Genomic DNA, 12,733 nt, shown 5'->3' with positions numbered 1-12,733 from the left:
ATCCATCTTGGCCTCATCCGGGGGTCCCCAGCATCACAGGTGCCAGTCTCAGCCAATTCGATTCACTCCTCTTGATATCAAGAAACGGCTAAAGGCACTGGATAGTGCAAAGGTTATTGGCCCTGACAATATTCCACCAATAGTACTGAAGACTTGTGCTCCAGAATTTGCTGTGCCCCTAGCCAAGCCGTTCCAGTACAGCTACAACACTAGCATTTACCCAGCTACGTGAAAAATTGCCCAGGTATGTCCTGTACACAAGACAAATCCAACTCGGCCAATTACCACCCCATCAGTCTACTCTTGATGATCAGAAAGCTAATAGAAGGGTCATCAACAGTGCTATCAAGCGGCACTCGCTTAGCATTAACCTGCTCACTGACGCCTAGTTTTGGCTCCGCCAGGGCCTTTCAGCTCCTGATCTCATTACAGCCTTGGTTCAAACATGGACAAAAGAGCTGAATTCCTGAGGTGAGGTGAGAGTGACTGCCCTTGACATCAAGGCAGCATTTGACCGAGTGTGGTATCAAAGGGCCCTAGCAAAACTGGAGTCATGGGAATCGGGGAAAAGTCTCCACTGGTTGGAGTCATACCTAGTACAAAGGAAGATGGTTGGAGGAGGTCAGTCATCTCAGCTCCAGGACATCGCTGCAGGAGTTCATCAGGGTGTGTCCTCGGCCCAACCATCTTCAGCTGCTTCATCAATGACCTTCTTTCCATCATAAGGTCAGAAGTGGGGATGTTCGCTGATGATTGCACAATGTTCAGCACCATTTGCGACTCCTCAGGTACTGAAGCAGTCCATGTCCAAATGCAGCAAGACCTGGACAATATTCAGGCTTTGGCTGACAAATGGCAAGTAGCATTCACGCCACACAAGTGCCAGGCAATGACCATCTCCAACCAGAGAGAATCTAACCATCGCTCCATGACATTCAATGGCATTACCATCACTGAATCCCCCACTATCAACATCCTGGTGAGAGGCTAGGTCAGAGGCTAGGAATCGTACAACAAGTAACTCACCTCCTGACTCCCTAATGCCTGCCCACCATCTACAAGGCACAAGTCAGGAGTGTGATGGAATGTACCCCACTTGCCTGGATGAGTACAGCTCCCAGAACACTCAAAGCTTGACACTTTCCAGGACAAAGCAGCCTGCTTGTTTGGCACCACATCCACAAACATTTACTCCCTCCACCATCAACGCACAGTAGCAGCACTGTGTACCATCTACAAGATGCACTGCAGGAATTCACTAAGGCTACTTAGACAGCACCTTCCAAACCCACAACCAGTACCATTAAGAAGGACAATGGCAGCAGATAGATGGGAACATCACCAGCTGCAAGTTCCCCTTCATGTCACTCACCATCCTGACTTAGAAATATTTTGCCATTTCTTCACTGTCTCTGGGTCAAAACACTGGAACTTCCTCCCTAACAGCACTATGGGTTTACCTGCACCAAGTGGACTGCAGCTATTCAAGAAGGCAGCTCACCACCACATTCTCAAGGGCAACTAGGGATGGGCAGTAAATGCTGGCTCACCCAGCGAAGCCCACATCCCCTGAATGAATAAAAAAAAAAATTTCTCCACGGCGATGCCTGTACCAACCAGAGGCCACTTGCCAATCAATCAGCACTTTCTTCACATAAAGTATAAATTGTTGTTTTCCTCTTATATCTGTATGATTGTGAAGTGCCCTGATGAGTGCAAGATGAAAAGCTTTAACATGTCTCTCTTTTCAACAATCTTATAACTACAGTAATGTTCTTGCCAACCTCATTTTTGAGTGCCCTGATCCTCTCCTAATGATTCTGTTCTTGAAGTCTTGTTGAATGAAAGTCGTCTTTCTCTATCTGTGGATTATTAGGGCCCTATGTAAAATAAATTAGGTTAGTCTCAAATTAATTTGCACTGGGCACTGAAATAGCATATAAGCTGACAAGTTCTGCTCCAATTTGGGAACCTTCATACAGGCATCCTGAAAATGAAAACTGGATAAGTGAGAAATAACTTGAGTGCTGTCATCCACACCAGGATCTAGCTTTTTGGTAACAAAAGAAGATTAATTTTATCGCAAAGCCTAACTGTTACCTAATCAGGTTAGAGTTTTATTGTATTTTCTCCAATTTTTTTTTAGGAAAATATTAATTTTGCTGCAGGTTACCCTAAGGAACCGGGGACAGTAAGCAATAAAAGGTGTTTGTATGAATTACCAAATTAAAGTTAATATCTGGCTCATGTTTTTCCATTATAGATTTCCCAGTGGTGTGCTGAGTATGCCCTCTCGGTTCAGTACCAACATGGCATGGTGGTCTGCACACAACCTCATGGCCTGTCCGCTATGTGTTTGGCGCAGCGTGTGGCAGATGAACTGGACTTAAATGTGGGTCATGAGATTGGATATCATGTCCCTTATGAAGACTGCTGCACGACAGAAACTATTCTCAGGTCAGTTTTGCATGCACCTGAATCTTTTTAAGTGAATTTCATCTTTTTATTACTTGTTATGCAAGGTGACATTTGCTGTAAGTGCCACAGAGCTGTGAACTAAGCTATGAGGAAAGGCAGACCAGTGCTGCCGACTAAATAGTATCACTGTATAATAATCTCCAAGTACTTCAGGCATGAGGTTACCTATGGAGTGCACTGACTGTTAATCTTATTTAAAGACACCACCTAATTTTGCACTAAGCCATACAAAACAGGAAGAAAGACCTTGCATTCACAGTGCCTTGGATGCCCCAAAGTGCTTAGCTGTCAGTGAAGTACTTTTGAGGTAGTCATTATTGTAATGTAAGAAATGCGGCAACCAAATTGCACAGAGCAAGCTCCCACGAACAGCAGTATGACCATGACCAGATGGTCTGCTTTTAGTTATGTTGGTTGAGGGAGAAATATTGGCCAGGACATCAGGGAGAACTCCCCTGATATTCTCCAGAATAATCCCATGGGATCTTGTGCATCCACCAGAGAGGGCAGACAGACCTCAGTTTAATGTCTAATCCTCCAAAACTCAGCATGTCCAACAGTGCAGCACTCACTCAATAATACACTGGAGTGTCAACCTAGATTATGTGCTCAAACCTCTGAACCTGCAACCTTCTGGTAGGAACATACGAACGAAGAGCAGGAGTAGGCAATTCAGCCCCTCGAGCCTGCTCTGGTATTTAATAAGATCACGGCTGATCCGATAACAACCTCACATCTGCATCATGACCTTCAAAGAAAAAATTTTGCCTGATCTCTCTTTTAAATGGGTGACCCCTTAATTTTAAACAGTGACCCCTAGTTCTAGACTCTCCCACAAGTGGAAACATCCTCTCCACGTCCACCCTGTCAAGACCCCTCAGGATCTTAGCTAAAAGCAAGATATTGTGGATGCTAGAAATCTGAAATAAAAACAAAAAGTGCTGGAAAAACTCAGCAGGTCTGACAACATCTGTGGAGAGAAAGACAGAGTTAATGTTTTGAGTCCATATGACTCTTCTTCAGAAGTTTATGAGCTTTGGCATGGTAATGACAGAAACCATAAACACTGAAGCCCCTGGGAAAGGCATAAGCTGGAATGCTTAGAGATAGTTTAGGGGCTCGTAAGACGCAATTGCGTAGAAAACCTCAATATTAGACAAAAAATTCTAACAGACATTAGAAGTGGGATTAGTGCAGACAACAGAGAGCTTGAAGAAGGCAGTTGATAAATTCATGATTTACAAGAACAAAATACTGTGAATCCTGGAATTATGACGTAAAAACAAACAACGGTGGGAAAACTCAGCAGGTATGGCAGCATCTGTGTACAGAGAGACAGTGTTTAAATTTCAAGTCAATGATCTTTCATCAGAACAGGGTAAAATAAAGCTGGTAGCCAGCCTGCAACCTTCCCTCCTATCCCTGACCTGTCCCCCATATTACGGGGGGCTGCGCAAGGCATCAGGCAGCCCATCCACTCTTAGGTTTACAGAGGCCCTTAAGTGGCCTCAATCTGTCTCCACCACAATTTTTTTGTCTGCCCGGGAAGACTAGGCAGCTTTGACTGCACAGGCTGGTGTCGGGCAGATTGTGCAGGGGTCTCCTGTGCTCCTCAAGATCACATGCCCTCCCTATCCCTCACATCCTGGACTCTAAAACCTAAGCCCCCATCCCTCACCCCCAACTACCCCGCTTACTAGGGTCTCCCTGCTGGGCCTGCCCAAAGTCCCCGAACTTACCTCAAGCTCGGGAGACATTTATCTTCTTTAGGACTACCTGTAATACCAGCAGTGGCCACTACTCTCTTCTGGTACTGCTAGGACTACAGAGCTGCTGGCCATCAGATTGGCTGGCAGCTCTCTAGGGTGGGACATCTGCCTTGATGGGGTTAGAATTCCTGCTTTCCCTATTAATTTCATATTAAGGTTGCCCCAGGACAATATCACTATAAGTCAGCCGGATTTCTGGTTGGTGAGGTACCGACCAACTTTTAGGTCAAGGGTTCAAGTAATCATCCCCCATAAATTCCACCCCATTAACTCTGTTTCTCTCTTCCTACAAATGTTGCCAGACCGGCTGAGTATTTCCAATATTTTGTTTTTATTTGCTGAGTTTAGGATTTCTCGTGCTCTCCAGCTGACCTTGGATTATAAGGTAATTGGCCCTCTGCTCATGGGACTATGTTGGCTCCTTGTCCATTAATACCTCGATTTTAAAGCTCTCACCCTTGTTTCCAAATTACCCAGTGGCCTCTCCCCCTCCCTAATTTTATAACATCCTCCAGCCTTATAACCCTCATCCAATGGTCTCTTTCCCATCCCAAATTATTATTGCTCCATCACAGACAGCCATGCCTTCAGCTGCCCAGGCCCTAAACTCAAGTATTCCCTCCCCACTGCACCTTTCTACCTCTTTCTTTCCTCCTTTAAAAGAACAAAAGAAATATTTTTATTTATCTAGCATTTTTCATGACCTCTAGATATCACAAAGCATTTACACCAAATGAAGTACTTTTGAGGTGTAGTCCACTGTTACAATGTAGGCATCATAACTGCCCTCTTCAAAATAGTGCTTTGGGATCTTTTATATCCATCTAAGAAGACAGACAGAGCCTCAGTTTAATATCTCACCTGAAAGACGGCACCTTTGGTAGTGTAACACTCCCTCAGTACTGCAATGGAATATCAGCCTAGATTCTTATGTGTTCAAGTCCTGGAATGGGATTTGAACACATAAACTTCTGATTCGGAGACATGAGTGTTGCCAACTGAGCCACGACTGACACACAAAGCCAAAGTTGTTCCTTAAAACCTACCTCTGACCAAGCTTACGGTTACCTGTCCCTTAAATTTCTATGTACCTCAGTGCCAAACACTCCTGTGAAGTGCTTGTGGTGTTCTACTATTTTAAAGGCTCAACTTGTTATTGTAGTAGAGAGGGAAAGGTGAAATTTGTTTCAGGCTGTCAAGCAGACCTGGTAAATTCCATGTCAGACAGTTTATTTCACGTCCAGACAGAAAGCTGGTTCATATAGAAACAGTCATGGAATAAATGGTGGTTGTAGAGAGGTAGATCTGGGACGAGACTGATCATTTGTTTTGTATATTTAAATGCATCTTTCGGATTTCAAGGCATGAAAGTAGACTAAGAAATAAAAGAGTCAAAAATAGAATGAGGGAACTGACTGGGTTCTTGAAAAATAAAGTTGAAACTGGTTTGTGTATTTTTCCCTCTGCTGTGCTCCCTCTTTTAACCAGTTTTGTTTTCTACTGGGTCTAAGGGATTCAATTGAAATTGACCAGCATTACAAGTAAACTGAGCCAAGAAACCTTTGTGGGAGCAAAAAAAATTGACAAACTGACACAGCGGCAGCCACACCTCTACCTGACTGTGAATGAAACTTCATAGTTGTTTAAAACAGCAGATTCTCCCTCCAATCCTTTCCTTTACTGATGTAGAAAGATTCAACCATCAAGGAAGTGGAATTAAGTAAAATCCCATGGCAGAAATTAATTAAAACCTCATTACAACCTCCAAATGGCTCTTCTACTTCTAACAGCAAGCAGCCAATTGGAAGTAATCCACAGGGCGTGTCCTTGGAAACACTGTACACACTATATAAGATTTTAAAGGTAATTTCACAATTGAAGGATATGACACAGAAAGATTAAAAGATTCACATAAATCCTTACAATTAACATGGATTTAGAATAGGAATGGCAGGGGTTTATAAAATGAATGTTTTCTTAACATGTACGTACATACTAAATGGGAGGTTGATCTTTGTTTTGCAACTAATTTTTAAAAATTCCATACTTCATTGCAGTGCAACAGTTAACTACCATTCTCAGCACAGTAGAATTGATATAATTTCAACCATGTGACCTTGGAGGCACTAATGACCTCATCTTAGTGAACAGAGAACAATAATAAACAGCCGCAGTTTCACTTTTATGGCTCGTGACACCTTCAGAATCTTAAGGGCGTGCGTTATATCTGTGTAATGTACATCTGGAACTCTCTACATAAATTGTACATGTAATATAGATTATTATGTATTTTATTAAATGTATTTTGTCACCAATGGAGTACTGCCTATTACCCAAGTTGCTCAACACACATGATCATAACACATTGCATAATGTCTATAGATTATATTCTGTACTAGACGATAATGTAATAACAGAGAGAAAGCTGAAGATTTTAAACCTATCTTGTGCAACGAGTTTATTTTTGCTGGTTAGTAGCACACCTTCATTCCAAAACAGAATGTCGTAAGTTCAATCCATACTGTAGAACTTGAACCAACCCATGGTACCTTTTCATTATTGAGGGAATGCTGCAGTGGTCAAGGTGCCATCCTTCAGATAATGTTAAGATAAAGTTACATCTGCCTTTCAGGTGGATCTTTATGATCCAATTTCAGGAAGTTCTTGTGCTGTCTTATTCAACACAGATGGAAACGAATTAACTTCAACTTGTTCCACTGCTTTTAGTCACACCTTTCTGTGCACAAAATGTTTGTTACATTTCGCTACAAAATCTCAAAGTCACATTTTTGAAACATTTTAGAGATGTGATTAAGGCATTTCATATAAATGCAAATCCCTCATAAATTATGTTTTTGTTTATGTTGTTAGTTCATTAAACATTTTTCCTTGTAGTGAGGAAAGTAGAGCCTGTAGTTGAGATGGCTGCAAGATGACACAATCTTCTCTGGTAGACTTGGTACCTAAAAGTGCTGAATCTAATGGGAGGCACCGGTGGGGCCTCAGAGCTCCATCCCCTGGGTCACACCTCCAAACCATGGCAAGAAAAGAGATCGTGTGTGTGTGGCATGGGGACTCGGTGCTGATCCCAGGACTGTTCCATCAGAGTCTCAGCTTCATAGTTGGCACTGTCGCCTGAGAAAAGGAACTCAGGATCCCAATCGCTCATGAGGTTGAGGCCCAGCGTTTGGCAACCCTTAGATTAGGCTGTCAGCCCATCTTCGTAATACAGTACAAAAACTGGACCTAGTGAGATGTAGTAAGAAAGACCACAGGAAAGATGTGGACCATGTGGTGACTACCAATGAGTTAATGTTTTTCTTAAAAAAAAATCCATTGGTTACAAAGAATTTATGATGTCCTTGAGACATGATGAGATGCTGTATAAAAATGAATTGTTCTTCTCTCCAACAGATACTGCACAGATAATATATTGCTCTGTGAAATGATGTCTGATCCCTTGTTGCATCACTACGGAGTTATAATTATTGACGAGGCCCATGAGCGGACAGTGGCAAGTGATGTCCTGCTCGGTTTATTGAAAGACTTGCCAAGGCAAAGGCCAGAGTTGAAGGTTGTGGTCATCACAGCGCCATATCTGGAGGGCAGACTTGGGAGTTACTATGCTGGTGTGCCTTTTGTAAAAGTGGAGGATGCTGCAGAAAATTCCTTTCCTGTGGAAGTTATATACAGAGATGGCCAGTTTAAGGACCGTGTTTCAGCTGCTGCTCAAACTGTACTGGATATACACAGGAAGGGAGAAGAGGGCAACATTTTAGTTTTCTTGGCCAGTGAAAAGGTGAGTATATAGACCTGTAAAAGCAAAGCTTTCTGAAGTATGCATCCTGCTTACAGTTGGGATTTACTTGTGATGGTTGCTGAGTCTGTGACAATCAGCTGGAAATCTGCATTATCACATATGGAAGTTACATTATGGAAACAGGCCATTTGGTCCAACCAAATGTCAGCATTTACCCTCCCTGTCCCTTAAACCCCTTTACCTTTACTCACCTATCCAATCTAATCTGTTTATTGCTTGTGCTGAGTTTTGCATTCCATATTTTAATCTTAGACTGCAGGTGCTTACAGAGGAATAAAACTTGGGAGGGGGAGGAGAGAGAGTGGACGGAGTTCATTGAAGAATACTTCTTGGTGGAAGTAATCACCCCAGTGTTGTCTTGCATGTGTGTGTGTGTTGATTTGTGCGATGTAATTTTAACTGCACCTCCCTAGCTACAACTTTCAGTTGCTCTGTGCTGAGGGCCACTAAAATTTCACTGTTCAAATTCCCTTGCTGGGCAAACATTTGGGCACCAAAAGTTTCCATTTTGTTAGTGTTAGAAAAAAGGAATTTGCTGTAGTAAGTTACTTGTTTTAAAATTCATTCCAGCCACCAAGTTTTCCTCTTTTGGCTTCCAATTGATTCTATTGTATCAGATTTGGCCCATCCCCTTAACTTGGATTCTGGCCACATTCTATTGGGTTATCCCAAACTTGAGCCCGGGCGAAGCTGGAGTCAACAGAAATTGGTGGGTGGTTCTCTCCACTGGTTGGGGTTATACCTGGCGCAGGGGAGGATGGTTGTGGCTGTTGGAGGTCAGTCGTCTCAGTTCTGGGGCATTGCTGCAGGGGTTCCTCATAGTGGTGTCCTGGACCCACTCATTTTCAGCTGCTTCATCCTGATGACCTTCCTTCCATCATAGGGTGGGAATGTTACACCTCTAAAGGGGGTGCGGGAACAGAGGGACCTCTGAGCATAGGTCATTGAAGATGGCAGGGCACATTGAGAGACCAGTTAATAAAGCATGTAGTCTGTTAGGCTTTATTAATAGGGGCATTGAGCACAAGAGTAAGGAGGTCATGTTGAACTTGTATAAGACACTAGTTAGGCCTCATCTGGAGTACTGCATCCAGTTCTGGGTGTCATACTTGAGGAAGGATGTGAAGGCAGAGGAGATTCCCAAGAATGATTCACGGGATGAAGAACTGTAGCTATGAAGATTAGATTGGAGAGGTTGGGGCTGTTTTCCCCAGAGAAAAGAAGGCTGGGAGGAGATTTGATAGAGCTATTCAAGATCCTAAGGGGCATGGACAGGATAAATAGTGAGAAAATGTTCCCATTCAAGAGAACATCAAGAACTAGAGGGCACAGATTCAAAATAATTGCAAAATGAGTAAATGTTTTGTGAAGAAAAATTTTTTTTACCCAGGAGGTGGTTAGGGTCTGGAACAAACTTCCTGAAAGGGCGGTTCAATTGAGGTATTCAAAAGGGAATTGGATTATTACCTGAAAAGAGAGAATGTGCAAGGTTATGGGGATAAGACAGGGGAGTGGGACTAGGTGGAATGCTCTTTGAGAGCCAATGTAGACTCGATGGGCCAAATGGCACTGTAAAGATACTATGATACTGTATTATGTTGTGTTATGCCAAATAGCATTATAAGGGATGCTGCTTGATCAATACTGGGGCCATCTTGTGGTCTGCAAGTGGAATCTGGTCTTGAGGTGCAGCTGTATAAACAGATCTCGGGGTCTGGGAGTTTTGGAAATAATGGAATAAATATAATTGAGCTCTGGGATCACTGAGAGAAGGAATCTGGGATCTAGAGATATTGGGGAGAGAGGTCTGAGAACAGTGGGGCCATTCTGGGATGAGTAAGGACTCAGAATGTGGTTCAGAAGGTGAGATAATCTTAATTTAGTTGTTAATGTGATTCTTAGCACACTCAGGTTTGTTCAGCAAGTGTTGTCCAATTGCAGAATCACATCTAATGTATTGAGTTAAGAGTTATTATGTTCTGAGCTTTGCAAGCACAGGATGGTTGAATATGATCAGTATTTAAGATTATTAGCCAGGCTTGCCTTTATGCTTTCTAGAAGCTACATACATTCCTATGCAGATACTTGTCCTCTGCAGGCAAAAGGAACATGCCCAGGCGTTCTGCCTTTTTTAAAAATTAAACAAAATTATGGGGGACAGTAGTTCCCTGGTGCATTCTCCATCGCAAGATCTTAACCAATCAGAGTCGACTTGTCAAGCAAGTCATGTAGTATAAATTGTTCCAAACTTTGAAATTTGGCATTCTTGCATTTGTCCTGATGAGTGCAAGATGAAAGGCTTCGACAGCATGTCTCTATATTACAGTAATACTCAATTTATACATTCCTTCGGTCCATACGTATTTTCATAAACATAATTGATCAAAAGTTCATCATTTAAATGTTCAGGAGAGATCTTTTTTCTACAGCAGCCCAGCAGCTGCGAACAATTTCTTGTTTTCTAACCATCAATAAAGAAAGCACAATAACAGATGATGCTGTTCGCATGTTGTCTTTTTGTGAGGTATGTTTTGTGGGTGTTTATAAAAGATATTTGCAATTGTTAATGTGCATTGTTATCATTTACTTAGAAGGGTTACTCTTTTATCTTCTCCTTGGTGAAGAGAAATGCTCTTTTACACTGTATCCTGTGTGAGGCACCCACAGCATGCTGGGAGACTGTGCTCACTCAGCCTGCACAGATGTGATTGAAAGCTCTGGACAACTATTTGTTGGATCTTACAGAGTGGAATGGGGTCATCCAAGCCTTCTACTTGTGACAGCTCTGTGAAAGAGCTGCCAGTCAGTTCCACGCTCGTGGTCTTTCCCCATACCGCTGCAAATTTTAAGGAGATTGTCAATTTCCTTTTAGAAGGTTACAATGGATCTGCTCCCATCTTTTCAGCAGTGTATTCCAGGTCGTTAACAACTTGCTGAATTTAAAAATGCAACAGATTTCCCTCAAAGTGTGGTGCCTAGAATTAAACACAATACTTTTTTTTATTCTTGCACGAGATGGGGGTGTCGCAGGCAAGACCAGCATTTATTGCCCCATCTCTTATTGTACTTGAGAAGGTGGTGGCGAGTCACCTTCTTGCATCCCTGCAGTCCATGTGGTATAGGTACACCCACAGTGCTGTTAGGGAGGGTGTTCCAGTGACAGTGAAGGAACGGTGACCATACTGCTCATTATCACATTGCTGTTTGTGGGAGCTTGCTGTGTGCAAATTGGCTGCCTTGATTACCTTCATTACACTTCTAAAGTACCTCAAACACTTTGGGATCCTCTGAGGTGCTGAAAGTCACCGTAGAAATGCAAATTTGTTCTTCTCCCTCTTAGCGGTTACTGACATGTGCAGAGGGGTTTAGAGGCAGCAGCAGAGACGTTTGAACTCATCTGAAGCTGCGCAGAGCAAGCAGCTGACAAACAAGTGACAACTGTAAGAATTGTCTATCATTAAAAGCTGTACCTGAATTTTCTCAGATGTGCAACTTATTGAACAACATCTGTGATTACCCGAGACAGTTGGCAAGTTTAACACATTGCGAGTGAAGACGCTGTAACTGGCATTAATGGTCATGGGAATTGGTTGGCACTATTTTCCTGAGTTAAGTAACTGCCTGACTTAGCCATAATGAGATTAAGAGTTTTGGTTCTAGTTTTGGAGAGGTTTAGGGAGGGAATCGCAGAGCGATAAAATCGGAGATGCTCAAGATGGCAGAATTGGGGGAGTGCAAACATCTCAAAGGGTAATGGGGCTGGAGGAGATAATTAAGTTCCAAGTCAGGAGGGTGTATGACTTGGAGGGGAACTTACAGGTGGTGGTGTCCCCATGTGGTGAGTTAGTCTCCACAGGATTCCTAGCCTCTGACCTCCTCTTGTAGCCACAGTATTTATATGGCTAATCCTGTTCAGTTTCTGGTCAATGATAATGCCATTGAATGTCAAAAGGAGATGGTTAGATTTTCTCTTGTTGGAGATGGTCATTACCTGGCACTTGTGTGGCGCCAATGTTACTTGCCACTTATCAGCCCAAGCCTGAATGTTGTCTAGGTCTTGCTGCATATGGGCACAGACTGCTTCAGTATCTGAGGAGTAATGAATGGTGATGAACATTATGCAATTATCAGTGAACATCCCCACTTCTGACCTTATGATGGAAAGTAGGTCATTGATGAAGCTGTTGAAGATGGCTGGGCCTAGGACACTGCCCTGAAGAACTCCTGCACTGAAGTCCTCTGAATGAGATCATTGACCTCTAACATCTGCAATCATCTACCTTTGTGCTAGGTGTGATTCCAACCAGTGGAGGGTTTTCCCCTGGTTCCCATTGACTTCAATTTTGCTCTCGGTCAAGTGTTGCCTTGATGTTGAGGGCAGTCACTCTCACCTCATCTCTGGAGTTCAGCTGTTTTGTCCATGTTTGAACCAAGGCTGTAATGAGGTCAGGAGCTGCATGGCCCTAGCCAAATGCATACTGAGCGCCAGTGAGCAGGTTATTACTGAGTAAGTACCTCTTAATAGCACTGTTGATGACACCTTCCATCACTTTGCTGATGATCGAGAGTAGACTGATGGGGCGGTAATTTGTCGGTTTGGATTTGTCCTTTTTCTGGACAGGAAATACCTGGCAATTTTCCACATTGCTGGATAGATGCCAGTGTT

General features: G+C 42.9%; 1 protein-coding gene across 4 annotated transcripts in view; it reads left to right on the top strand.

Moving 5' to 3' along the window:
- LOC121290670 (putative pre-mRNA-splicing factor ATP-dependent RNA helicase DHX32) overlaps window positions 1-12,733 on the top strand; it is a 143,248-nt gene that overhangs the window by 33,909 nt on the left and 96,606 nt on the right. For all 4 annotated transcript variants that reach the window (XM_041211732.1, XM_041211469.1, XM_041211645.1 and 1 more), the window contains 2 exons: window positions 2,264-2,457; window positions 7,662-8,046. In XM_041211732.1, the coding sequence (XP_041067666.1) occupies window positions 2,264-2,457; window positions 7,662-8,046 (579 nt within the window). The remainder of the gene's footprint in view (window positions 1-2,263; window positions 2,458-7,661; window positions 8,047-12,733) is intronic.

Source organism: Carcharodon carcharias, chromosome 1, assembly GCF_017639515.1.
Source record: "Carcharodon carcharias isolate sCarCar2 chromosome 1, sCarCar2.pri, whole genome shotgun sequence".
Taxonomy (NCBI): domain Eukaryota; kingdom Metazoa; phylum Chordata; class Chondrichthyes; order Lamniformes; family Lamnidae; genus Carcharodon; species Carcharodon carcharias.
Note: the sequence above shows the minus strand (reverse complement) of the source record. Positions and strands in the feature narration are given on the sequence as shown.